Below are 24,092 nucleotides of genomic sequence, written 5' to 3' on the forward strand. Positions count from 1 at the left end.
GCATGACACATATGGATAAAATGTGGAACATGCAATCCAAAGGCACTCCTTTCCATTATTGCTAAATATACTCTAGTTGTGTCTATGTATAGGTGAACCATGAGAAATGTCTTGATGATGTGTGGGAATTGTCCTTTGTTTTCTATGAGCAATCAGAGTAATGACGTTAACAAATACACCCGTCATGCTCCGTGATATCCCCGCAGGAGTCAAAGGAAATCTTGAGTCGTCTTTGTCTGAGACAAAACCTTCAAAAAGTTCCTTCAGGTGCGATCTACGAGTACTACAACACTAATTAAAAGCATAATAATGTCCTTCAAATATCTGTCCAACTACTTTAATCGCTTCAGCGACAATCACAACTATATATGCAACAAGAGGCTCAACAGATTTGATCCTTTTTAGATTCAAAAGTTCACTTTTTAAAAAAGACTATTTGGGCTAAAACAGCTCCAAATAAACCAACACATTACAGCATGAAGACGAATTTGCCCAAAGTTACAGTCAAATCGTGTTAAAGTTCAAGTCAAAGCGAAACTATTTGCTCATGTGACACAGAAGCTCTGACGGTTTTCCACAGTACAGGAATCAAAATATAGAGGTATGAATCATACAGCAGGTAGAGGATGTGGTAAGACCCGCCCACTCTGCTTTGACCTCAGCTCGTATCAGTCATCAGCTGATCTGAATCGCAGGTTACATGGAGTTTCTAGTTTACATCCTCACCTTCAAAGAAAGTCAACAAGTCATAATGTTCATCACATGACTGGTGTCTGTTAAATCAGAACAGCATTTCCAGCATCAGTGAATCAGTGTTCAGTTTGAAACAGGTAAAATGATCTTAACTGTACGAGGTATGATGGTCGACGCATGGTGGTTTGAGCATCTCCAGTATGGCTGATGGATATTTAATAATACACATAACGATGCATCATGTCACAAGTCACAGAAAACCTCAATTCCTCATTAGTCTGCACATTCTTCAAATTTAAACCCCATTCAGAGTCTTCAGAGTTTTGATTTGGAAAGGTCAGTTTGTCGCAGCCATAGACTGTATATAAGAAGTGGACGTAGTCACCGTGACGTCACCAATTGAGTTGTGGACTGCTGTTTTGAAGCCTCGAGTTCGGCATCGTCACCATCTTGTTTTTTTGCAACCAGAAGTGACACGAGAGGGTAGAGCTAAGTACAACCGAACGCTGAATAAGACATTTTTAGGCGACCAAAAAGGTAATAATTAACTTTGATGAACTGAAAACACACTGTGAAAGGGTTAAACTTCTAAGACGAAAACACGGACGACTCCCAGACCGGACAACGCCGTGGTAGTGACCTGTCAATCACAAGGTAGCCACGCCCTAAAGCATCCCCTGCTTTATGGTCTATTTGACTCTAAATGGGACCATAATTTACTAAATGAACATCATGCTGTATTGAAGAAGACTTGAAACTAGCGATTGAGACCATAAACTCATGTTTACAATGTTTACTGAGGTAATAAATCAAGTGAGAAGTAGACTCATTTTCTCACAGACTTCTATACAACCAGACTTCTTTTAGCAACCAGAGGAGTCGCCCCCTGCTGGCTGCTAGAAAGAATGCAGGTTTAAGGAACTTCAGCATTGGCTTCACTTCTCAGACCCGGAGGTTGCCGCTTGGTTGCAACATGCAGCTAGATGGGTGTACCTAATAAACTGGCAGTTCAGAGTATGTGTGTGCGTGTTTGTGTGTGTGATAGGAAGCCTTTGAGGTCCTGGATGAATAGTTTGTCTTCCTGGAGCCAGTGTTGCAGGATGGGAGGGGAGCAGGAAGTGATTCACTAGAAGATCGTAGCTCACCAGGAAACAGGCTGCGTGCTGCTAGGGTGTTGATCCAAACCCGAGAGCCGCGCAGCTTCAAGCACTGGAGGCCTAAAGTTAGAAAGGAATCTGGGTCTGATTTACCTGGAAAACCAGACAGGAAGAATGTAGTGGTGCCGCCGAGGACTCCAACCCAACGCGAGTCGAATAAATATAACAGAGGTGGGACCAAGTCATTTGCACTCAAGTCCCAAGTCCTGACCTTTGAGTTTCGAGACCTAAACAAGTCAAAATTCCCTAAGAGTAATCCCATTTTAACGACAGAGTAATAATATATTAAATTTACAAAAATCTTTAATGCTTTTTAAGATTTATTTCTTAAAACAAGTTTGTTAAAACAAGTAAGACTGAACTTAATCATAAATAAAAGATCTGGGGAATTAAAGCTTCAGTAGGCAGTATATATTTTTGGCATCATTGGGCAAAAGTTCCATAATAACCTTTCAGCATATTGTAATTCAAGTGTTCTGAGAGATAACTAGACTTCTCCTCCTCATGGCTCTGTTTTCAGGCTTTAGAACATCTAGCCCGTGACGGGAGACTTTAACCAATCACAGGTCATTTCATTGAGAGAGCGTTCCTATTGGCTGTGCTCCGGTCATGTGACCAGAACTTGCTGTTCCTTCACCAGATTTCGCAATGGCGGCGAAACTTTCTAATTTTCCAAACCGTGCACTACAAGATGATTCTGAAAACATCTGAGGAGAGAAATAGGCATTAACGTAACATAATATTGATTCATATTTGATCAGCGCTGCCTAGTTTGACCGTTTGGTCGGAGTTCACGAGTGATTGACAGCCGGCTCTCATAGACGGCAGCTGGACAGCAGACTTCAGATCAGCTCTTACTGCTTGTTTTCCTCCGGTCTATGAAATCTTGCAGATGCCGTTAGGAGCACCGGAGGACACAGACGAACATGATTTTTTTCAGGTTACCTGTTTCATGTACTACTGTCACGATATAGCGACCGTTTTATAATATAACTTTTTTCTAATCACATTTGCTCCAATCTCGCCTACTTCAGTTTTAAGTGTTGACTTGTTGGGAATAAATATCGTTAACGTTAGTTGATTCAGGAATTATTTTTTTTTGTGGCACATTTTTTAAATAACATGCTTTTAAATCTTTGGGCTCGGGGGTATTAAGTATTTAGTCAAAAGGCTCACGTCCAAGTGAAGTCACGAGTCACTGGTGTCGAGTATAAAGTCATCAAACATGTGACTCTAGTTCACACCTCTGATGAATAATATGGGAAGCATCTGTGTGATGGTTTTAAACTTGTGTAGACTTGTTCCCAGTAAATGTTTTGTCACAATCACGATCAATGTACTCCTTCAAATTAAAGCTGTATATTTGTCTTTGTAAGGAAAAGGTCAACTAGCCTATGTGACGGACAATGAACTGCCTAACACGCGTTTATACTGTTACATAACACATTAAAACAGGATTGTTATGGAACTCAAAATGTTAACCGTTATTAGTCTATGCACTTCAGATAATTAGTAACATTAACTGTAAAATAAGAAACCGAAGTATAACAGCATGCGATTCCTTCAACACTCATATTGACGTCGTTTTAACTAGCCTTATATACAAAAGCATAATAGATTTCCTGATATTCTGTTGTGGCTTTTGGTTTCGGTGTGCCACCCCAAGATTTTCAATTAAATGAAACTTTTCCGAGGACGCCACTGGCAGGACGACAGAACCACAACAGAACAGAAAAGAAAAGGTCAACCCGCCTGAACAGTCCTGATTTACTAAACCCCACCCGTCTGGTTCTCTAAGAAGCTTAAAATAAACATTATAGTGGTGGACTCAGAAAACACAGGAAAAATTAACACAACACAAACCCATTCCAAGTGGATATTTTAAAGGACAAGGGAACAAAATCAAACAAAAGGTTGTTTTCAGCCTGCTGTGATGAATGACGTGGCGGCTTTGACATCTTTCTGCTGACAGACGGTTTATTCATTTAGATTTAAGTAACAAAATGGCTTCATAAATATAAAGTGGTGAAATTAAATGAATGAACTTGGGTAATAAAAATACAGAAAATAAGAGTTTTAACTGGTTGATCATGAATCAACTTTATTTAAATACTTTAACAACCTCACCTACAGTGTACAGTTAGAAAACTCCACTCCTCCAAAGACAGGATACTGGTCGAATTTACATAGCCAGAAAAAAACAAAACAACTGAAAACAAACTTACAAAACAACAAAGAACAATAACTTGCTATCGCTGACACTCGGCCTCCTAACAGGCTTTCTCTCTTGTCCTGACAGGAGGGAGCAATAGTGAATCTTTTGTTAGTTTGAATCTTTACACACAAAACCAAATAAAAAAATACGTCTTTCTCCTCTCTTCACACGGTTACAGGCTGCCGACGTCCCACTGAGGTGAGCGGCAATCACATATTCCGGATATATAAAATGATTCAGTTCAAAAAATGTCAAGTGAGGAAGTATATTTACCCGAGTATAAAAAAATAAATTAAAATGATCAACATTTATACACAAGACGGTCGATCCAGACACCTTCTGGAAGTCAGAAACTTCTCCTCGACGGTGACCCCCACGTTTAAAGATTTTCAGACAGGCCTGACAATGAAAATCAGGCAAAATGGGAACAACTGCTCTTCCTCACCCTGATTCAGATGCTGCACAACTGTTTATGGTAAAGGGCAGAAACTATGAAGGGACGCTTTAAACATCTGAACTGTTAATCCATCCCAACATTAACATTTCCACCATGAAGCGTGCACTTCTTCAGCTGCAAGCCTGAGAGAGAAAACCGTGTTCAGTCTGTTTTATCAACACAGGTCGTGTTAAGATCTGACATTTGAATGGTTTTCTTTCCGCAGACTGACAGTAGAGGGAGCACCTGCAAGAGATCAATGCACAATCCATGCATTCATTAAATTTTAGGTCCAAGTCTAGTTTATGATTGTCACACTGTCAGCAGCCACGAAAGCCAAAAGAAATTGATGCTGTGTGAGGCTGCAAATTATTCACGACCACTCTCAGAAATCTTTTCATTCTTGACAAAATAAAAACAAACAACTAAAAGCTAAAGGCTAGATGGTGAATCAGTGAATCAAAGTGTCCCATTCTTAGTAAGGTGAGAAAAAAGTATGAAGATTAAGTGTCGGACAACCATCTTTTCCAGCTCTTCTACCTTAAAGCTACAGAAGCCGTCATTTATGAGCTCTCCGTTTTCACAGGAAGATAAAACAAATGTTAAAGCAACAGGACTGCTGAAGGGAAAAATAACAGTGGCGTAGTGGTTAGAGAGGCAGTCACTTCCTGCACCAGCAAAGTTACCTGTTTTGGGTAATGCAACAGTATATGAACAGCTGAAGGAGACATTAAAAACATTAATACAGCCCTCGAGAACACAAACCGACAGTGCAGAGAAAATAAATACAAAAAAAAAAAGCAGAATATAGATTCTAAGTTTACATATTTGCAATTGTTTCTGCAGCAAATGTGACACGGTGAGTCATAATGAAACAGTTTTCAGGGGTTAAAGAGATGCAAAGGCAGTGTTGTTTCTAATGGGCAACAGTGTTAAAGGAGTTGCCTCAGTGCCGTTCAATTAATCACAAAAACACCACAAATAAGCAATATTTTGTTGAGATGTATCCCGTCTTTTCATCTGTTGCCGAGAAGAGCACCGTCAACTTTGACTGCCCAAAAATATAGACAAGCACATCAACGAGTTTAGAGGTAAGGAGAAAATGTAGGAACTGAAATGAAGAGGATTAATGAAAAAAAGATGCGAAGCTAAAATGTTCCTTCCATATAAATGTGTTTTTGCTGCTCTCTGAATAACTGTTTTCATTAAGCATCGAGAAGAAGAGAATACATTTATTTATACATCAATAAGTTTGTTTAAAATAGAGATTTAACTTTAAACCCGACCCCATAACCCGACAGTCTTTTATAGAATCTGAATCTGCAACACTGCGCTAAAGTGTGTGTGTGTGTGTGTGTGTGTGTGTGTGTGTGTGTGTGTGTGTGTGTGTGTGTGTGTGTGTGTGGATGAAACATGTCGTGTTTGTTCACAAAAGTTCGTTTTCTTAACCAGTCCTACAGGCAGTCGCCTAGGTGCGTCTCCTTTCTCCGTTTCACCGATCTGTTCAGTGTCCAAAAAATGTTAAAACAAGCCAACGGGCGACCACGTGACGGGCTTTAGGGTTCAGTGGTCGGGGGGTCACTGGCAGAAGGGCGAGGCTGTGGGGTCAAAGCCTTTGAAAACGTCCTTCAGCGAGGCATTGTCCTGCTCCGTGGTCGCCTGGTCCGGCTGCACCGGACTGTTGCCTCCAAAGGGGCTGCCCGTACCGCCGGGCTTGGCCGCCTGCTTCACCGAGCCAAACAAAGTGGCCACTGGTAGGTTGTGGACGCCGGCAGGCCCCTGATCCCCAGCAGCTCCGGGAGCACCCAGACCTCCAGCGGCGGCTGCAGCGGGCCCTCCCTGCGCCGCGGAGTTGGGCGAGGGTGCAGGTTTGGGCCGGGGCCTGTTATAGCTGTTGTATCGATCCGTTCCTTGCTCTGCACTTTTTTCCGGCTCTGGTTGATCCAACGCAGACTTCCGAACAAAAAGAGGCTCCTTGGACTTGGGTTTAACCGCCGGGGGGTCACTGGGTTTGGACTCTGTGCTGGCTGAGTTGGGGGAGTTGTTAGAGCCACTGCTGATACCAGGGCTGCCTGGTTTGTTAGTCCGAGGGTCATAGAGACTAATGGTGCTCAGCACACTGGCGCCCCCTGGTGCCCCGGCTCCCACACCGCGGCCTGCCCCCCCTGAGGAGAGCAACCTTGGGTCGTAGGGGGCGATGGTGGGGGGAGAGGAGCTAGATGTTGTTGCTGGAGATGTGGAGGGGACAGGAGGGGGCACAGGGTCTGATGGTTGCTTCAGTGCTGACTTCTGGGGCTGGAGACGGGGGTCTAAGGGGCCTTTACGGGACACACGGGGGTCAAGAGGCTTTTCTGCAGGTGGGGGAGGCATTGGGGGAGGAGGACCCAGCAGCGACAGAGGGGGAACAGGGGAGGGTAGGAGAGGAGGGGAGGGAGTCTGGGACGGGCTGGAGTTGACAGTCTTCAGGATACGAGACAGCAGTTCAAAGTCTGGGAGGGAGGAGGAAGAGGGACCAGGGGGGTCCAAGGAGGAGGGAGGAGGCTGAACGGGAGGAGGCTGTGAGTGAGGGAGCGACGTTTGGAGCGACTGCTGAGCGCGGGCCACACGTGGGATAATGGAGGAGACGGGAGGGATGCCTGGTGGGAGGGGAAGGAGGTCCTGCTTGGGGAGGGGGAGAGGAAGGAGATCCTCAGGCGACCAGGTGATGGTTTTGGCGAAGGCCGGCATGTGGAGAACAATATCCTTCTTGATGTGGCTGAACTGCTGCAGCTGCGAGCGCGGGTCTCTCAGAGCCATACCCATGAGCGGGTCCAGAGGAATCGGCACCGGTTTGTCCCGTAGAGCCCGCTCCGTCTCCTCCTCCTCCACTGCCGGGGTTGTAAGCGGTGGGGGCTTGTAGACCAGAGGAGGCTCTGGTTTAAGAGCAGGAGGCGAGTGGGAGCTGGATCCCGCTGAGCCAGCAGCAGCTAGCCGGGCTAACCTGGGGTCTGCAGGCGGTCCTGTTAGAGCGGGCATGGAGTGGGTGGGGTCGGAGAGTTGAGCCGAGTCGCCAGCACGCGTCAGGCGTGGGTCCCGAGCCAAGCGGGGGTCGGCGGGCCGAGCCGGAGGATGGGCAGGGGAGGCCTTCTGGAGACGAGGGTCGCCCAGGGGGCCGTCAGGCTTTTGAGGAGCTTGGGTCTGCTGACGGAGCGTCTTCAAGATGGAGGTCACGCTACCACCACCATCCTCATCCTCACTGGAGTACCAGTTCCCTGAGTCACCTGAGAAGGAAGGACGCACATGTTTGGATGTTAATCTCTGGAAAAATCAAAGTTTGTTAGGAAAAACAAAAACTTTACACCAGAAACAGATGTGATTAACCTGGAAACGAAAAAATAACGCCCCCTGTGTGTAAAGGACTTAAATATACAGTGTTTTAAGAGGCAATATACTGAATATATGAAAAAGGGATTATGTAAAGGAGAATTACGACTCACTATTACAAAGGAATAACTAATTTATACACAAACAGGTGCAGATGATTTCCCTCTACCTTCAGTGTCTCTACTCCTCTCTGATCCTCCCTCGGCCATCCGGCGAGCTCTTTCTTCTTCCTGCTGCTTCTGTTGGATCCTCATGAACAGGACGCGCTGCGCCGGAGGCAGGAAGTCAGGCACAGACATCCCTCCCTGTTTGGCTGACGCTCCGTTAGCAGAGCCTTCTTGGCCACCTGATTTGTTTCCATGTTTCCCTGGTCCTCCTCTCTCGTCCATACCACCAAAACCCTGGTAGTTGTCACCTGAGCAGGAACAGCGAGTGTCAGTACAGAAACAGTAAAACCCTTTTTCCACCAAAAATTAGTGCATATATGCAAGTTTCTTAAACACTGGAAAAACCTGCTAAAAATAGGGGATAGACTCCTTTTCCCATTGCCAGTAGACGAGTATCCCTTTCTGTTTTTTTTCTGGTGTGTCACGTTTGACGTCATGAATGCGACAGAAAACGGTTAGAAAACGTTACGGTGGTTACTTCTTTTTTTATATCTGTTATTATTCAGTCTCTCTTCAAACTCTCAAACCAGAGATGGTGGTTTTTGGAACAGTGGACTAAAAAAAGACGGTTTTATTTTGTTTGTCAAATTTGAATCAAGTATGTTTTATAATGATCAGCAAGATCAAATTTATGTTTTTGTCAATGGAGTCTGGTAGCTTTGAGGAGCGCATATAACGGCTGTTTCTTTTTGCATCTAACTGTGAATTAAGGTTTTATTTTGACCAAACCAGAGTTGGTGATTGTTAAAACAGTGGAAAGCCTAACAAAGACAGTTTTGATGAGTTTATTTTGTCTGAATGAAGTGTGTTTCGATGATCAGCGGGGTAAAATCACTGTTGTCTGACTGGAGTCTGGTGGCTTTGAGGAGAGCGTATTAATTGTATGTTTTCTACGTTAATAAATTATAATAATTGTCCAAATCCCTGTGGATATTATTTATTATATATTCACTTCAACGCACGTCATATAGCATATGTAATCTTTCCCACAGATGTTAGTGGTTTTTTTTGTCCTGTGTATCAATCAACTGATTGCTCCAAAGCTAACTTGGTACTTGTTCTTTCAGTCTTTAATCACTCAGTTTGATTCTTGTAATTGACTCTCACCTTCTTGCACCACTCCCTCCATCTTCATACTGTCCTGCTGATTGAAGAAGTTATTAAAGAAGTTCGGAGGAGGACCTGGAGGATGAGGACCTCCATGTGGAGGGCCGTCACCAAATCCTCCCATCATGGGCGGTCCGCCAGGGCCCATGTTGGGGGGCCCCTGGTTCATCCCGAGGTTGGGGCCCATGTTCTGCATGTCGGGGGGCATCATGCCTGGAGGAGTAGGGAAGCAGGGGGGAGGACCACCAGGGGGCCCTTGGGGTCCAGGTGCTGCAGTCTGACCCTGGTTGCCACTGGGAGTCTGGCCCCTGATAGAGGAGGGAAAGGAGGAGTTAAAAGACTTTGCAGGGACAAATCAGGGAAAGTTTAAAAGTAACTTGACACTAAAACATCTGTCTAACAGCGAGGTAAAGCAGTGGAAATATTCTAAATATAGCATACACTTAAATTTTTTTAGGTGACTAAAATACGTTTTCCTGTCTGTTTCTCCAAACTGGGGGCGTGCCAACCGTCATCTACGGTAGGTAACACACCCACTATGGATCAGTCCCTCATACAACCCCACTTCAAAACACCTGAACTATCCCTTTAATGTTTGTCTTTGATTTCTTACCTGACGGCCAGTTTATGAGCCAGCTGTCCCGTCGGCTGAACTTTAATCTCAAACAATGAGGGGATCTTCTTCCCCCCGCCGCCTCCACCTCCACCACAAGGAGGTGGGGGGCCCATGTGGGGAGGAGGGCAACTGAGATTTGGGGGCCCGCCATGGAAGGGACTTCCGTCAGGAGGATGGAGAGGTGGTCCAGCACACGGGTTAGGCCCGGGAACAGGCCCCTGTCCTGAGGGAACTTTGTTGCCGAGGGGCACTAGGTTAGGTCCAGAAAGACCCCCAAATTCAGCCGGCGATGGCCCGCTGAAATCCCCACCCCCGGTGTTGGTGTCTACAGGAACAGGCCGAGGAGGAGTGGGGAGGAGGCCGACTCCAGGAGGGGGTTTGGGTAGAGGGTTGATCCCCTGCTTCTTCAGCTCCTCCACCTCCTTCTCATCCTCAGCTCCGGCCTCTGCGTCCTCTGCCAGCATCTAGAAAAAAACACACATATCCACCGATAAGTTCATCTGAAATATGTTCTCAAGGTATTTACAAAATCAAACAAGCAAATTGTATAAATGAAAACGTTTCACTGTATTTTCGATCTTTAAAGAACCTGGACGTACATATAATACTAATAAAAAAAAAAGATTTTCAGACCTTTTAAAGAAATTAGCTGCGAGAAAGGGGAACAGTGTTGGAGGATCCTACCTTGTTGAGCAGGTCCTGCGTGTCATCATTGAGGGCGTCATGTGAGAACATGCATTCGTCGCCGTTGACACAGTTCCCCGTGGTGTGGAACAGCTTACAGGGGAATTCACGTAGCATGGGAGTCAAGGAGGAACACTCACAAAAACACTGAAATGTTCTCATTTGAATTCTGAGATTAATGCAAACCTATTCTCAGTTAGATGCAACTTCACACAGGTAAAAAATTGTCAGCTTCAATAAACCCACAATTCCCTTGTAATAGTAAAGGATATCATGCATGTAAGGACAGTGGTCGGCTCGGGCACAAAATCCGGTGATGTAGAACTTGCACAGCTCCTTCTTCTTGGGCAGCTCAATGTCGTGGCTGAAGTTGCAGTGGTCCCCCTGGAGGTTGAAAAAAGGCCAGAATGAAACCTGACTCACATGTTTGAGAGAGCCGCCTGTAGACAACTTAAAGACCAGAGAGGATAAAATAAATGTTTCGTCATTGTGTCTTGATGCCTGTTATTTTCAGGGTTTTTATTCAGCCTAAACTAAATTAGTTCAGTTCACTGGAATCATTTGAGTTTAACCATATGTTAGACCATTTGTAGCTGCTTTAATTTGCTCACTAAACTGGGTTGCAAACAACTTCAAAATCCAGCCTTTTTTAGGGAATTTGTATCACATTGGAGGAATCAAATCCACCAGACTCAATTAACAAAAACAGTAATTTTACCTCACAGAACACGGAAGATGCTGGTCTACCGCTGCCTCGATTGGTTAGTTTGTTTGTGTTATTGTGTGACTTTGGTGAATCCAAACTAACCCTTTAAAACAGGAAAGTCACACAATAACACCAACAAACTAATGGATCAAAGCAGCGGTAAACCAGCAACTCCTGTGTTCTGCGAGGTAGAATAACAGTTTTTGTCAATGGAGTCACAAACTTTCCCTTTAAGGCTTCAGCGAATATAACTTCAGAATCAGCTTGGAATAAAAAGTAATGCAGCTTATTTTCCTGAATTACATATTATGTGTGAATAGTAATCCAGCCTTTTTGGGGAATTTGTATGGCATTTGAGGAACTTTTTTTCCTGGAATTGTGACAAAACTACACATTTTCTGAATTTTCTGTGAATTTCAAGTAAAGAGAATATTTGTGCGGTCTTACCCAGGTGCATCGTCCCTCGATGTAGTACTTGCAGATGGCCTTTCCTTTCTTATCCTGGTGCTTATCATTATGATTCCTCCTCCCGAGTCCTGGTCCATCGCCTCCTCCACCTCCGTCCTAAAATACATACAAACAAGCCGACACAGAGGGAGAGAACAGAGTGTCAGTAAGAAAGAGAAGATTAATGTAATTTTATTCCTCAAGTTTAAGAACTATAAAATATTTTTTCTTGGGGGCTGATCTGATAACAGAATTACAACAGCCTTACCCCGTTGTCCATGTCCCCGTTGTTGTCGTCATCGTTGCCCATGTCGCCTCTTCCTCTCCCGCGGTTTCGACCCCTTCCTCCTCTGAGCATACCCCGTCCTCCTTTACCCCTCCCTCGCCCGCGGCCACCTTTACCCCCTTGGAGCAGAAAATGAAATCAAAGTGAGAGAGAGTGAATATTTCGGCGACAGTCAGTCAAACTTTTTGTCAAGAAAGATACAGATGAAAAACAAACATGGACAACTACCTAAAATCCAAACTCACCTCTGCCTCTGTCTTTGCCCTTCTTGTACTGATTGAGTTCTTTAGAGTACTCATCGTAGTCATCATCCCCCATGTTGTCATAGTCATCATCTCCATACTGTAAGAACAGATTTCACACGTCACTTAATAAGTATCACTTACTTAAAGGGATAGTTTGGGTGTTTTAAAGTGGGGTTGTATGAGGTACTGATCCATAGTCAGTGTATTACTACAGTAGATGCTGCCCCCGTCCACAGCAGTACATTGCTTTGCTCCCGTGCTGGTACTCCTGTCTGTTTCTCCAAACTGGCGGCGTGCCGACCCTCATCTACTGTAGGTTATACACTGACACGTACCTCATACCACCCAATTTCAAAACAAGAGAACTATCCCTTTGAGGCTTCAGAGAATATAACTTCAGAATCAACTTGGAATGGAAAGTAATGCAGTTTTTTTCCTGAATTACAGATTACAACTGAATTATTTAATTTGTACTCTAAATTTGGTTTGTTTTGGGAAATAAGAAAACAAAAAAAAGCAAAGGACTTAAAATTAGTTTAGTATTATTCATTATTATCACTCTTCCTAAGACCCCCAAACAGGCTTGATTTCTCAGTGCTGGACAGCAAAAGGGGATCATTTACAATCACTGCAGATGTTCCATGTTTGTCTTAGACAGAATAAACTACTTTCTCACATGAAAATGAAGGACATGACTGCTCCATGTGTTTTTTGTTCCCGAGAATGTTTCTATGTGAAATATATTTAAACAACTGTGCAAATACACAAAATAAAGCAACTTGTTTGCTGGACTTTGACCAAAGCAAATAGACAATAGGCTTCATCCTCAATTCCAAACCCCACCTCCATCTCTTCTCCATAGCCGTCTCCATCGTCGTTGTCTCCTCCCATCTCTCCTCCTCCTCCTCCTCCTCCTCCTCCTCCTCCTCCTCCTCCTCCTCCTAATCCTCCTCCTCCTCCTAATCCTCCTAATCCTCCTAATCCTCCTCCTCCTCCTCCGCCGCCGCCTCCTCCTCCGCCTCGACCTCCTCTTCCTCTGCTTCCTCCTCTTCCCCTCCTCCCTCCCCTCATTCCTCCACGTCCTCTTAGGTTCTTCATGCGACCTTTGCCCCCTGCACAGACACACAGAGAAATGAAACAAGAGTAAGCGACAGAGGCAACTTATCTATGGAATTTGAATTGATAAGAAACTTTTAGCAAATACATAAGCTCCTTTGTGTGTCCATAAATGTGCAAATGAAACTGAGTAGCGAGTAAAACAGAAACAAGGTGATGAATCTGCTACCAAACTTTTGTCACACAGTGGCACATTATCTTAAAAGTCTGTTTACTTTCCTAAAGGTCAGTGTGTATGTATAATAATATGCCTAAATAAATACACATTTTCATAAATGTAGTTTAGGAAAAGGAACTTTCCACAACATCTGGCCTCACTGACTCCCTGAGAACTGGATTACATCTCAGCTGGGTAAATATTTAGCATGCAGCAGAACTTCAACAGCTTTAACCCGACTGCCGTGGACCCACCTCGTCCGCGGCCGCCTCCTCCCTCCTTGGCCTTACGGTACTGGTTGAGCTCCTTGGTGAAGTCGTCATAGTCTTCCTCCACTATTTCCTCCTCTTCCTCTCCCTCAAAGTTTTCCTCTTCAAAGTCATCGTAGCCTCCGTAGCCCTGCTTGTCCATCTTCATGTAGCTGCCCTTCTTTGGGCCGCCGTAGCCCCCATGAGGCTAGAGACGGGAGAACGTGTTAGACGATTTTACTTCACACAAAACTTTATTCAATATTGACGTAATGAGGAATACTGAAACCTTACAAAAGGGCGGGTTCATCTTCGTTCTGTTTTGGGTTTGTTTTCAAATAGAAACGGCCACTCAGCCGTTGCAAAAATCAGTGACGTAGGTATTCAAATTAAGCTAATCAATAAGGTTATGAATAATGTCAACGCTAGCACTAGCTGAGTCAAAGTTAGCTGTGATAAGTTCAGAAATAACTGAAAAGGTTAGTTCAGATTTTTTTAAGTGGGGTTGTATGTATACTCCTGTGTTCAGCTTTTGTGAATGGAGTCTGGTGGCTTTGAAGACAGCGATATAACCGCGGCTGTGGACTGGAGCAGCAGAAAAACACATTTTAATTCTGAATCAATATCAGTTTAGTGTACGCTATATTTAGCCATCGCCATCAGACAGCCCTTTCTGACGTTAACTCAAGCGGTTATATCGCTGTCTTCAAAGCCACCAGACTCCATTCACAAAAACAGTAATTTTACCTCACAGAACACAGGAGTTTTCTGTTCTACCGCTGCATCCATCAGTTAGTCTGTTTGTGTTATTGTGTGACTTTCAGATGTGAACTAACGTGGTGTAGCTTCGTGCCGGTACTCCTGTCTGCTTCTCCAAACTGTCAACCGCCATCTAAGTTACTGTATGTACCGTTAATACACTGACTTTAAGGATGTAAATATACTGTCAATGTAGCAGCGTCATCATGCAGAAACCTACGTCAGGTCACGTAGGAAAACGTCTTTAGAAGGGCTTGGGAAAATAGCATTTTGACACTAAAACATACATACTTCGACTAAAATTTGAATGATCGAATTTGAAAACCTGAGAAAAAATAGAAAATAAATAATGGACCCGCCCTTTAAAAGACATTTGATTGAGATAAATATATGAGGATTGTAACGTTAAGTGTGAGTTAGTTCTTTAGACTTACAGGAGGGGGGTACTGAGGGCTGTACTCTCTGTACTTCCTCTTCTCACTGGGACTGTAGTCAGAGTCATCACTGAAGTCCGAGTGTTCGTCATCGGAGGATGCATGACGCTGAGAGAGAGCGAAATATAGATATATTCAGATAAAAAGTGCTAGCAATAGACAGACACAGGTTCATAGTTTGTAGATCAAGACAGAAGGGTGCAAATAACTAGGAAGAAACGTACTTTGTGTTTGGATTTGCGTTTCTTCTTGGACCTCCTCTTCTCCCGTTCTCGCTCCCTCTCTTTCTTCCTCTTCCTCTTGCGACGGTGGGATCTCTCTTCATCCGAATTGCTGCTGCGCTCCTTACTACGCTGAGGCCTCTCCGCGGCCCCTTCCCCTACTGCTTCACCTCCTCCGCCTGCTTCTTCGCCGGCATCTCCGCCTCCTCCTCCTCCTCCTCCTCCTCCTCCTCCTCCTCCTCCTCCACCTCCTCCTCCTCCTGCTGCTGCTGCTGCTGCTGCCACGGACGTACCTCCACCAACCTCTTCCTCTTCCACTTCTCCCCCATCATCTTCCAGCTCGCCCTCCTCCAGCTCTCCATCTTCTGGCCTGTATATGTACAGATAACAAGAGGGGGGAAGTTACATATGTCATCTTCTCATGTGCTGTGGCTCAGTCTGCAGCCACATCTTAAGTTTTGGGACATAAAATAAAAAATTATAAACGTATAATAAAATTATTAAAGAAAAAGCAATGGGGGAAAAAAATTAAATGAACATTTAATGTTTTGTTTTCAGCGTTCGCGGATGAAAAACGAGTACAGAGCCTTGGTAAGGTCGACATTTAGTCCATAGTTCAAGGATTCATAATTTACGCAGCGCAAGTTGCATTATTTCCATTTTTGTGAGTCAAACCAACGTAATTTTCTTAAGAAGAATCAAGAAATATCTTGACCCTCAGGCATAATTTGGGCTGAAACACATCACTCAGGTTAAATAGAAAAAATAAAAAAGGTTTTAACTATTAAATTTGTGGCCTTTGGCCCACTTGTAAATCTCTGAATATTATCCTTGTAGCACCTATTGCTTTCCGTCGTAAAGATTTCTTCAGATACACCTGATTGGTGATTAATATCAGGAGGGGGCATAAAATGCAAGATGGTGTTTTTATTAGTGCCTGTGACTCTGACAGGTGTATTTACACAGCACCTCTATTTCTCACAGATGTGTGCCTGTTTAAACTTCTGATGAAGCCACTACTTCACACATAAATCCACTCCAAAAAGTGTACATAAGTAAATACTTAAAAGGACTCACCTAAAACTGAACACTCAAGATATAAGCCAGGCGAATGCTGCTCACACTGAGTGTATATTGTCTTATACTACAGTACAAAAACATCCAAATCAGCATCAGGAACAATAACAGAAAATCCACTGCAGTATGGTTATAATTACTGCCTCCAGTATGGCCTACACACCTTATTGTCAAGCTGCCACTGGATAACAATAAGTTAGAATACACATTACACATGCCACTGCTTCACATGCATTAAATGCATAGAAAACACCTCAATGCAAACTTTTTTTACAAAATCCGTTCAACACCTTTCTAACTGGATTTAACCACATCATATGAAAGATATGGAATTTAATGTTCGTGCTGCACAAGCATCACATCAGGTCTACCTACACAAGTGTCATGTGTAATTTCAGTTTTAAATAGTGTGAACATGTGATGCTTCTGGCAGGGGTTTTTGAATCGTATCCCACACAAAAGGTCAAACCCCCAAAATGTCCCAGGCTGAAGGGATCCCAATTCTACTGCAGTATTGACGGACAAGAAATTACCAATGTGCTGTTACTGTGGCCAACTGCCAGCGGAGGATCATGAGATCCTTATTGACATGGATCACATGCAGGCCTGTTCCTGCAGACTGGGGGGTGTACATGTGGAAGGGAGGACGTTGTTTTAAAGGAACAGTTCGTACAGTACAGTACATTTCAGGGGATCTATAAGCAGAAATGGAATATATAGTTTTTTAGTTTTTTAACTATCGTTTCATTTGGGTATAATCACCTGAAAATAATGCATTTTCGTTAGCTTAGAATGAGCCTTTCATATCTACATAGAGAGCTCTAAAGAGAGCCTTTCACGTTTTTATGTTACCTGAAGGCCACCGTAGTTCTCCGACACGCTTGTGAAACTGCGGTAACTTGAACTGCAGTGCTAAACCGTGGTCTGACTTCCGTTGCTCCTAAAGTTGTGTTATTATGGTGAGGACAGCCTCTGAGCGAGGCAAACAGCGTTATCACGGTTTTGCACTCTGCGGTTTACGTTACCACAGTCTTGGAAAGGGAAGAATGAGCGGAGGGGTACTCAGTTGGGTGCAATCTGCAACCACACCCCTAGATGCTGCCAAATCCTACACACTGTACCTTTAACAGCAATGAAAAATGTTAAACTTAAAGGTCCAGTGCGTAGGACCTGGCGGTATCTAGCGGTGAGGTGAGGAGATTCCAACCAACTGAAGCCTCTCCCGTGAGCCAAGCGCGTTGGAGAGCTACAGTGGACGGCACGAAAACACGAATGTCCTTCTCTAGAGCCATCTGGAGCAGAGCCAGTGCGTACAGTGTGTGTATACGAGGGAAGTGAGTGGTGAAGCAAGAGAGATAGAGCGGCAGCGACAGGAACGAGTAACGTTATCGACTTGGGCCAAAGCAGGAAAAGTTAACAGAGTTTGTCCGTTCTGGGCTACTGTAGAAACACGGCGGACTCTGTGAAGAGGACCTCCTCCCTATGTAGATATGAAGGACTCATTCTAAAGTCACGAAAACACAATGATTCCTATTATCTGGTGATTATACACTAAAGAAAACATACTTATTCATTAAAATCATATTACATATCTGTCAATAGATCCCCCTAATTGTTACACACTGCTCCTTTAAACTACTGCCATTAATCCAAATGGTTTTGACATTAAAACTGATAAAATGATGAGCATTAATATTAGCATGTACCGTTTTCCTTCCCTACTAGCCACCATTTTCTGAGAAGAGGTGCCAGTTTTATCTAAGCACTAGATCACAACCAACGACTGACCATAAATATTCTTGTCATGGTTAGTCATTGTTTTGTCTGCCATTTTCTCTGGTGTGGATGTGATGACTTATGGATCAGGCTCTGACAGGGATTAATAACAATGAAAAGTATTTATTACTATATCAATTAGGTCCTGGCTCTCCCGCAGAGGCCCACACCAAAAGTAGGCTGACTAGTGCTGCCTGCAGCAGGCTGGCAGGGAGGCCTGAGGCCAGAGTGATGTGAACAGGATTCACTGACATCACTGCTGCCTTACAACATCCTACAAAGAGAACAGAATGAACTGACACAAAGCAGGTAGGTGGCGGGTTTAGTCGACCTGCTTTGAGGCAAAATGTCAGCTATGTGTACACCGCACCACATCCTCAGCATGCCAGCTTCCTCTGGGGAATAATCAGCCTTAATAATCTGAACTTCATCTCTCTGTCATGAACACAATGTTCATCTGCAGAGCAATATTTCATCCTTGGAACAAAACGAAGACAAATTTGAGCTTTACAGACTATAAAATCATCATTTGAACATTGTAGGGAAGTCCTATCAGAGGCTGTTCATTTGAGAAAGTATTTTTTTATGAGTCTGAACCAACCATGTCATACTAGCTTGTTGCAAAGGAGGCTAAATAACGCTCCAAACTTGCGCTAAATTTTGGCGAGGAAAAACTGGCATGGCCATTTTCAAAGGGGTCCCTTGACCTCTGACCACAAGATATGTGAATGTAAATGGGTTCTCTGGGTACCCACAAGTCTCCCCTTTACAGACATGCCCACTTTATGATAATCACATGCAGTTTGGGATCAAGTCATAGTCAAGTCAGCACACTGACACACTGACAGCTGTTGTTGCCTGTTGGGCTTTGCCATGTTATGATTTGAGCATATTGTTTTATGCTAAATGTAGTACCTGTAAGGGTTTCTGGACAATATCTGTCATTGTTGATTGATTTCCAATAATAAATATATACATACATTTGCATAAAGCAGCATATTTGCCCACTCCCATGTTGATAAGAGGATAAATACTTGACAAATCTCTCTTTATCACATTTCAATATTTGAATCGATTGACAGCCGTAGTCCACACACAAACTCACGTTATCTGCTGTGTGTTATAGAAGACAATCTAGATCAAACAACAAAATCTGTCTTCATATTTAGGCTCATTTGATTTCACTCTAGAACAAAAGCCTGAATGAAATCCCAAACTTCCCAGCCAACATTTGTATGTGGGGCCCATGTGGGTAGTAAATGGGCTGAAAAATGGGCCCTATATGGGATTGTCCGCGGGTTCCATAATGACCCAATGTCAATTGCCCATATGGATTCCATGCAGGATTACAATGGGTGTTATGTGGGCCCCCAACTGGGCAACATACCCAAGATCCATCTTGGTCCCAGCTTTAAGTTCTATGTGGGTACTACATGGGGACTCCATGGGCTGAAATATGGGTTGTAAGTGGGTTTGTCCACAGTTTCTATGTTGGCCCCATGCACTAATTTCCCAGTAGTGACCCAACTAGGACCCACACAGGTAGTCCACATGGGGAGCCCATTTGGGACCAACTTAGTTGACCCAAGTGGGCCGCATTTGTGTTGCCCATTCTGAGCCCCTGAACTAATTTCCCATTAGTGACCAAACTAGGACCCACATGGGGAGCCCATTTGGGACCAACTAAGTTGACCCAAGTGGGCCCCATTTGTGTTGCCCATTCTGAGCCCATGCACTAATTTCCCATTAATGACCCAACTAGGACCCACATGGGGAGCCCATGTGGGACCAACTTAGTTGATCCAAGTGGGCCCCAGATAAGATGCCCATTTTGGGCCCATACCTACTTGGTACCCAGGTACTCTGAGCATAACCCATGTGGGGCCCACATAACCATGTTGGCTGGGTTGCTATACTAAAGTATTCTCATGTACTTTTACCATATTTCCTCTGTCATTGTACACAAAGTAGCTCCCTACATTGTGTTTTCAGACAACATTGGTTCAATACAAAAGCTCAGTATCAGATTGTCATCTTTTTATCTCCGTGCCTCAAATACTTTGCTAAACTCAAACAGGTTCTTTGTCCTGAGTCCAATTCAAACACCACAAACTCAGAGGAGTATCATCTCAACAGCCAACTAGCGGCATGTGTCGTTGAGGCCTCTCGGTCATAGCACAGGGATTTCGCTGTATTATTGGAAGCAGGTTTTTATGAATAGGGAGTGGCTGGATTCACCCCAGGCAGAAGCTGGTGGCCTCTCTGGCTTGTGGAGATACTATACACACATCACCTGCTGCCAACAATGTGCCAGTTTGAGGAAAAAACTTCCAATGCAAACAAACTCCCAACCAGATTTCTCTATGTGTCAGCCAGGAAATGAATAGGTCAGGTCAGTGTATGTCTACCAACACAAACTATGGGCTTTAACACACCTGTGAGAGGAAAAACTGTTATTTACTTAATTGATTAGACCCCACACAAGTATCAAAGTACTGCTAAGTATGTACAAGTATGTCATCCATAACAAGTTTCCATTTATATCCATAACATGCCCTACTAGCAGACTAGAAGATCTGAAAGTTCAACAGATGATTGAATCACAAGGATTTACCATGCATTATGGTACATTAATTAGCTCAGTGGATGAGTCAATAAGTTAATTCTAGAAGCAAAAGGGCCATGATTAAAATGGGGAATACTTACTGTGACAGGGTTTCTTCACACTTTGCACTCAAAACCATAGAAAAAGGTTATTTTTTCCCCCTAACCTTTAACCTTTTTAGGGGACACTAGTGGGGTCTGTCTGTGGGTCTTTGGGAATGGGGCCAACTTATTAGTAACATACAGCACATTTTGTGCTGTGGAAAAAAGGGAACTTTGTGTTTTTGAAACACTTCTGGGATGCTTTGCAGACGTTTTACACTTTTTTTGGGGGGGTACTTTTTTGTGGATGTTTTGGGGGACGAGTCAGTGTGGGCACGGCTGTGAATAAAAAGGGATATGTTAAGACAAATATATCCATATGACAGCAGGCAGCACACAAACGCGTTTTAAAAAGGCACAATTGTGATTAGTCTGCACTTTAAAAAAAAATATTTTAAAGTTAACTAACATTTGAGGGGAATAAATTCCAATCATCTAAAAGGGTGATCAGGAGCTTAAATAAGCTGTATAACTAGTGTTATTTAGGCAGAAAGACGACGACCGGGACTATTTTAAAGTGCGTAGAGCTAACTGAGCGGCAGGTTTGCCTCGCATGCGGCAACTGATTTGATTATAAAATACTTTAATAGCCCATACTGATCGATTAATATACATAAAGATGATCTCACGGTAATCGTTAACGTTATGTTTGATTCAACGATTTGAAACGCTAATGTGAAATTAACATTAAATAACAAAATAGCAACCTTAGCTTAGCACGACAAGCTAATGTTGCTAATTTAGCCTGAAACTACTAGGCCCCGTCGTTAGCATTAGCAGCATTAGCTTAGCCTGACAAGCTAATGTTGCTAAGTTAGCCTGAAACTAGAGGGCCCGTCGTTAGCAACATTAGCTAAGCCTGACAAGCTAAAGTTGCTAATATAGCCCTGAAACTAGTAGGCCCCATCGTTAGCAAAAAATACTTTGATTTTTTTGGCAGTTATTGTCACCACACATACAATTAAATTGAATTAAAGTAAATTAACTGTTCTTAAACAATGGGTGAGTTATTAACCGATGCTTTATAACCGTTGAATTGACCAAGAATGGCGGTGAAAAGTATTATTAATCAGCCGTTTTTCAACAGACAAAGTTGGCTTGAGTCGAGTGGCCGTTGGTTGACCGTTGGTTGTGCTAACGTTAATTTCAAACAGGGAGTAACGGTTATTCCCGGGCTTGCTATTTAACGGTTATTAATAACGTCTATTTTGGCCTCCCCAGTTGGCGGTTGGTCTTGTCGTGTCAACATGGCGGTTCTTTACCTCTGTTGTTACTCGTTTATATCCAGAAAAAAGGCGAGTTTAATCCCTCTGAACAGAAAGAAAAAAAAGTAAAAAGAAACCACCGGGCTTTTTGTGTAAAAGCACAGGACAAAATAAAATAATTTCATTTACAATATGATTGTAGAATTACTCGACCTTTCGTCAGTCAGGAGACTGTTGTGTTCGTGGTTGGTAGTTGGGGAGTTTGGATGGACAGTCATGCTTTCCACAGCCATTTTCCTCTAAGCTACATTGAGGTGCAACAAAAATTACAACTTCGACACACTGGAATCTACTGGCTTATGCGTCACTTCACTAGGATACTACTGTTGATTTGATTTTTAGGAAGAGTTTCAGTTCATAGTAGGCAATTCTCCACCACAGTTGTAAGAGAAATATGATGAAATAGAGAGAGTCCTGACGTTCTCCGTCCTACTGTAGCGATGTGAAATGACGACTGATACACTTAAAATGGCCGACTGTCTTCTCCTAAGAGAAAGGGGGCGGTGTTTCTCCGAAGATGACGTCACGACGAATAACGTTCTTGTACGCTTTCTCACGGAAATTACCGAATGGAGGAATACGAAGGGTAAATTTAGCCCCCGAGCTTGACTCGCAAGTGCAAACTTGCAGGGCAAATAGTGATTGCAGAATATTTAAATAATTACAGTTTACTAGGCGTTTACTTTTATATAGTCACTTTACCTTCATATATCTTTACTTCAAATTCAAATAAACTTTATTGGCATGAATGTTCATAGATAGATAGATAGTAACTTTATTGATCCCGAGGGAAATCCAAGTTTCCAGCATCACAGTTCCATAGTGCAAAACATGTTAGTAAAAAGGCAGTAGAAAAGTTAGTAGTGCAAAGTACAAAGTACAAAAAAATATACCAGATATAAAAATCCAAGGAGATGAAGAAAATTGTTAGAACTCTATATAGTGCAGGGTAACAGCTGAGATACACGACTACTAAAAAAATTAATATAGTGCAGAAGAGACTGTTAAAAATGAGTATAGTGAAGGGTAAATCCAGTAGCTTAGTCTATGAATCAGGTTACATTATTGCCAAAGCTAAATTATATATTATTGAATAATTACATTTCACACAATAAATAATCACGGCATACCAAATGCATTTTAAACACACATTCTTTTACAGATGTAATCAATCAGAAACATGTTAAGAGTGTGTAGCACCTCTTATTGTATGGCAACAGATAGTAAAACTTACCTGTTATTTAAATAATTACAGTTTACTAGGCATTTACCTTTATATTGCCACTTTACCTTCATATATCTTTTTTTTCAGCTTCACAAACAGTTTCTTTCCCTGGTCCATAATAACTCTAAACTCTGTCAAACAGTAAATACCTCATAAAAGTCCTGCACTGAAAATGTTACTTAAGTAAAAGTACTAATACCACACTGTACAAATACTCAACAAAAAGGAAAAGTCGACACACTGGGCACAAAAATTGGGCACAAGCATCATGGGCGCCTTAATATGACTTGAGGCCCCGGGGCTGTGGACCTTTTTGAGGCCCTCAATACAGTGGGCAGTGACAAAAATATTTAATGGAGTGCCGTCCTAATCAGTAAACAGAATATGTCATCATTATAAGACAATACGTCAACAATAAGTCAAGACAAAGCTAGGTTATTGAGCCTAGTAGGCCTGTGTGCACCGCAGCAACACAAGAAGATCAGTTTTTTCAATTAAAGACCAGCAAACATCACAGGTAAGATAACGCCCAAAAAGCTTAAAAACAAAACTTGCTATAATAATTATTTTATTATTTACACACATATCACAGCCTTTGTCTGAATATTTAATTCTTCTGGCAACGTTTGTCATGTAAAATTATATTCTGTTCAGAAAACCCTTAAATACTGTTTCATTAATTCTATTTATTCTAACCTATATAGCCTAGAGACCCTGCAGGGTTCCCAGCTCCAGACCTGCAGACCACCTGCCCATTTTCCAGCCCGTGCATCATTGAAAAGCATCCACACTAAATATTATCACTAAAATGTCTAAAAATAATTTACTTTGGGGACTTTGGGGATGTTGTAGTTAGCATGCAGGGAAGGAGACCTTTTGAGGAAAGGTTAAATGATCCCAATAAAAATCATTTACAGGGGGAGGGTGTAATAGTACATACAGACGTGTCCTGGAGGCAGGACTCTGTACAGGCATCCTGTAGAACC

General features: G+C 43.0%; 1 protein-coding gene across 1 annotated transcript; it reads right to left on the reverse strand.

Moving 5' to 3' along the window:
• Positions 1-3,918: 3,918 nt before the first annotated feature.
• zc3h4 (zinc finger CCCH-type containing 4) lies at positions 3,919-22,345 on the reverse strand. The gene is made up of 14 exons (XM_074641083.1): positions 22,035-22,345; positions 15,061-15,427; positions 14,837-14,944; positions 13,650-13,851; positions 12,966-13,234; positions 12,123-12,219; positions 11,860-11,996; positions 11,592-11,708; positions 10,711-10,822; positions 10,439-10,548; positions 9,752-10,218; positions 9,139-9,446; positions 8,034-8,279; positions 3,919-7,761 (listed from the first exon to the last, which is right to left on the reverse strand). The coding sequence occupies exons 1-14, from the start codon at positions 22,112-22,114 to the stop codon at positions 6,080-6,082; spliced, it is 4,302 nt and encodes a 1,433-aa protein (XP_074497184.1). The 5' UTR covers positions 22,115-22,345; the 3' UTR covers positions 3,919-6,079.
• Positions 22,346-24,092: the final 1,747 nt, after the last annotated feature.

The sequence above is a fragment of the Sebastes fasciatus genome, chromosome 7 (genome assembly GCF_043250625.1).
Source record: "Sebastes fasciatus isolate fSebFas1 chromosome 7, fSebFas1.pri, whole genome shotgun sequence".
NCBI classification, from domain to species: domain Eukaryota; kingdom Metazoa; phylum Chordata; class Actinopteri; order Perciformes; family Sebastidae; genus Sebastes; species Sebastes fasciatus.

Excerpts from the sequence above, each read along its gene's own strand:
- zc3h4 (XM_074641083.1), bottom strand. The coding sequence starts at position 22,114 with ATGGCTGTGGAAAGCATGACTGTCCATCCAAACTCCCCAACTACCAAC. Across the intron at positions 10,549-10,710 it reads CCACTGTCCTTACATGCATG|GTGAATTCCCCTGTAAGCTG; the intron begins ATATCCTTTACT and ends CTCCCATGCTAC. Across the intron at positions 9,447-9,751 it reads GCTCATAAACTGGCCGTCAG|GGGCCAGACTCCCAGTGGCA; the intron begins GTAAGAAATCAA and ends CTCCTCTATCAG.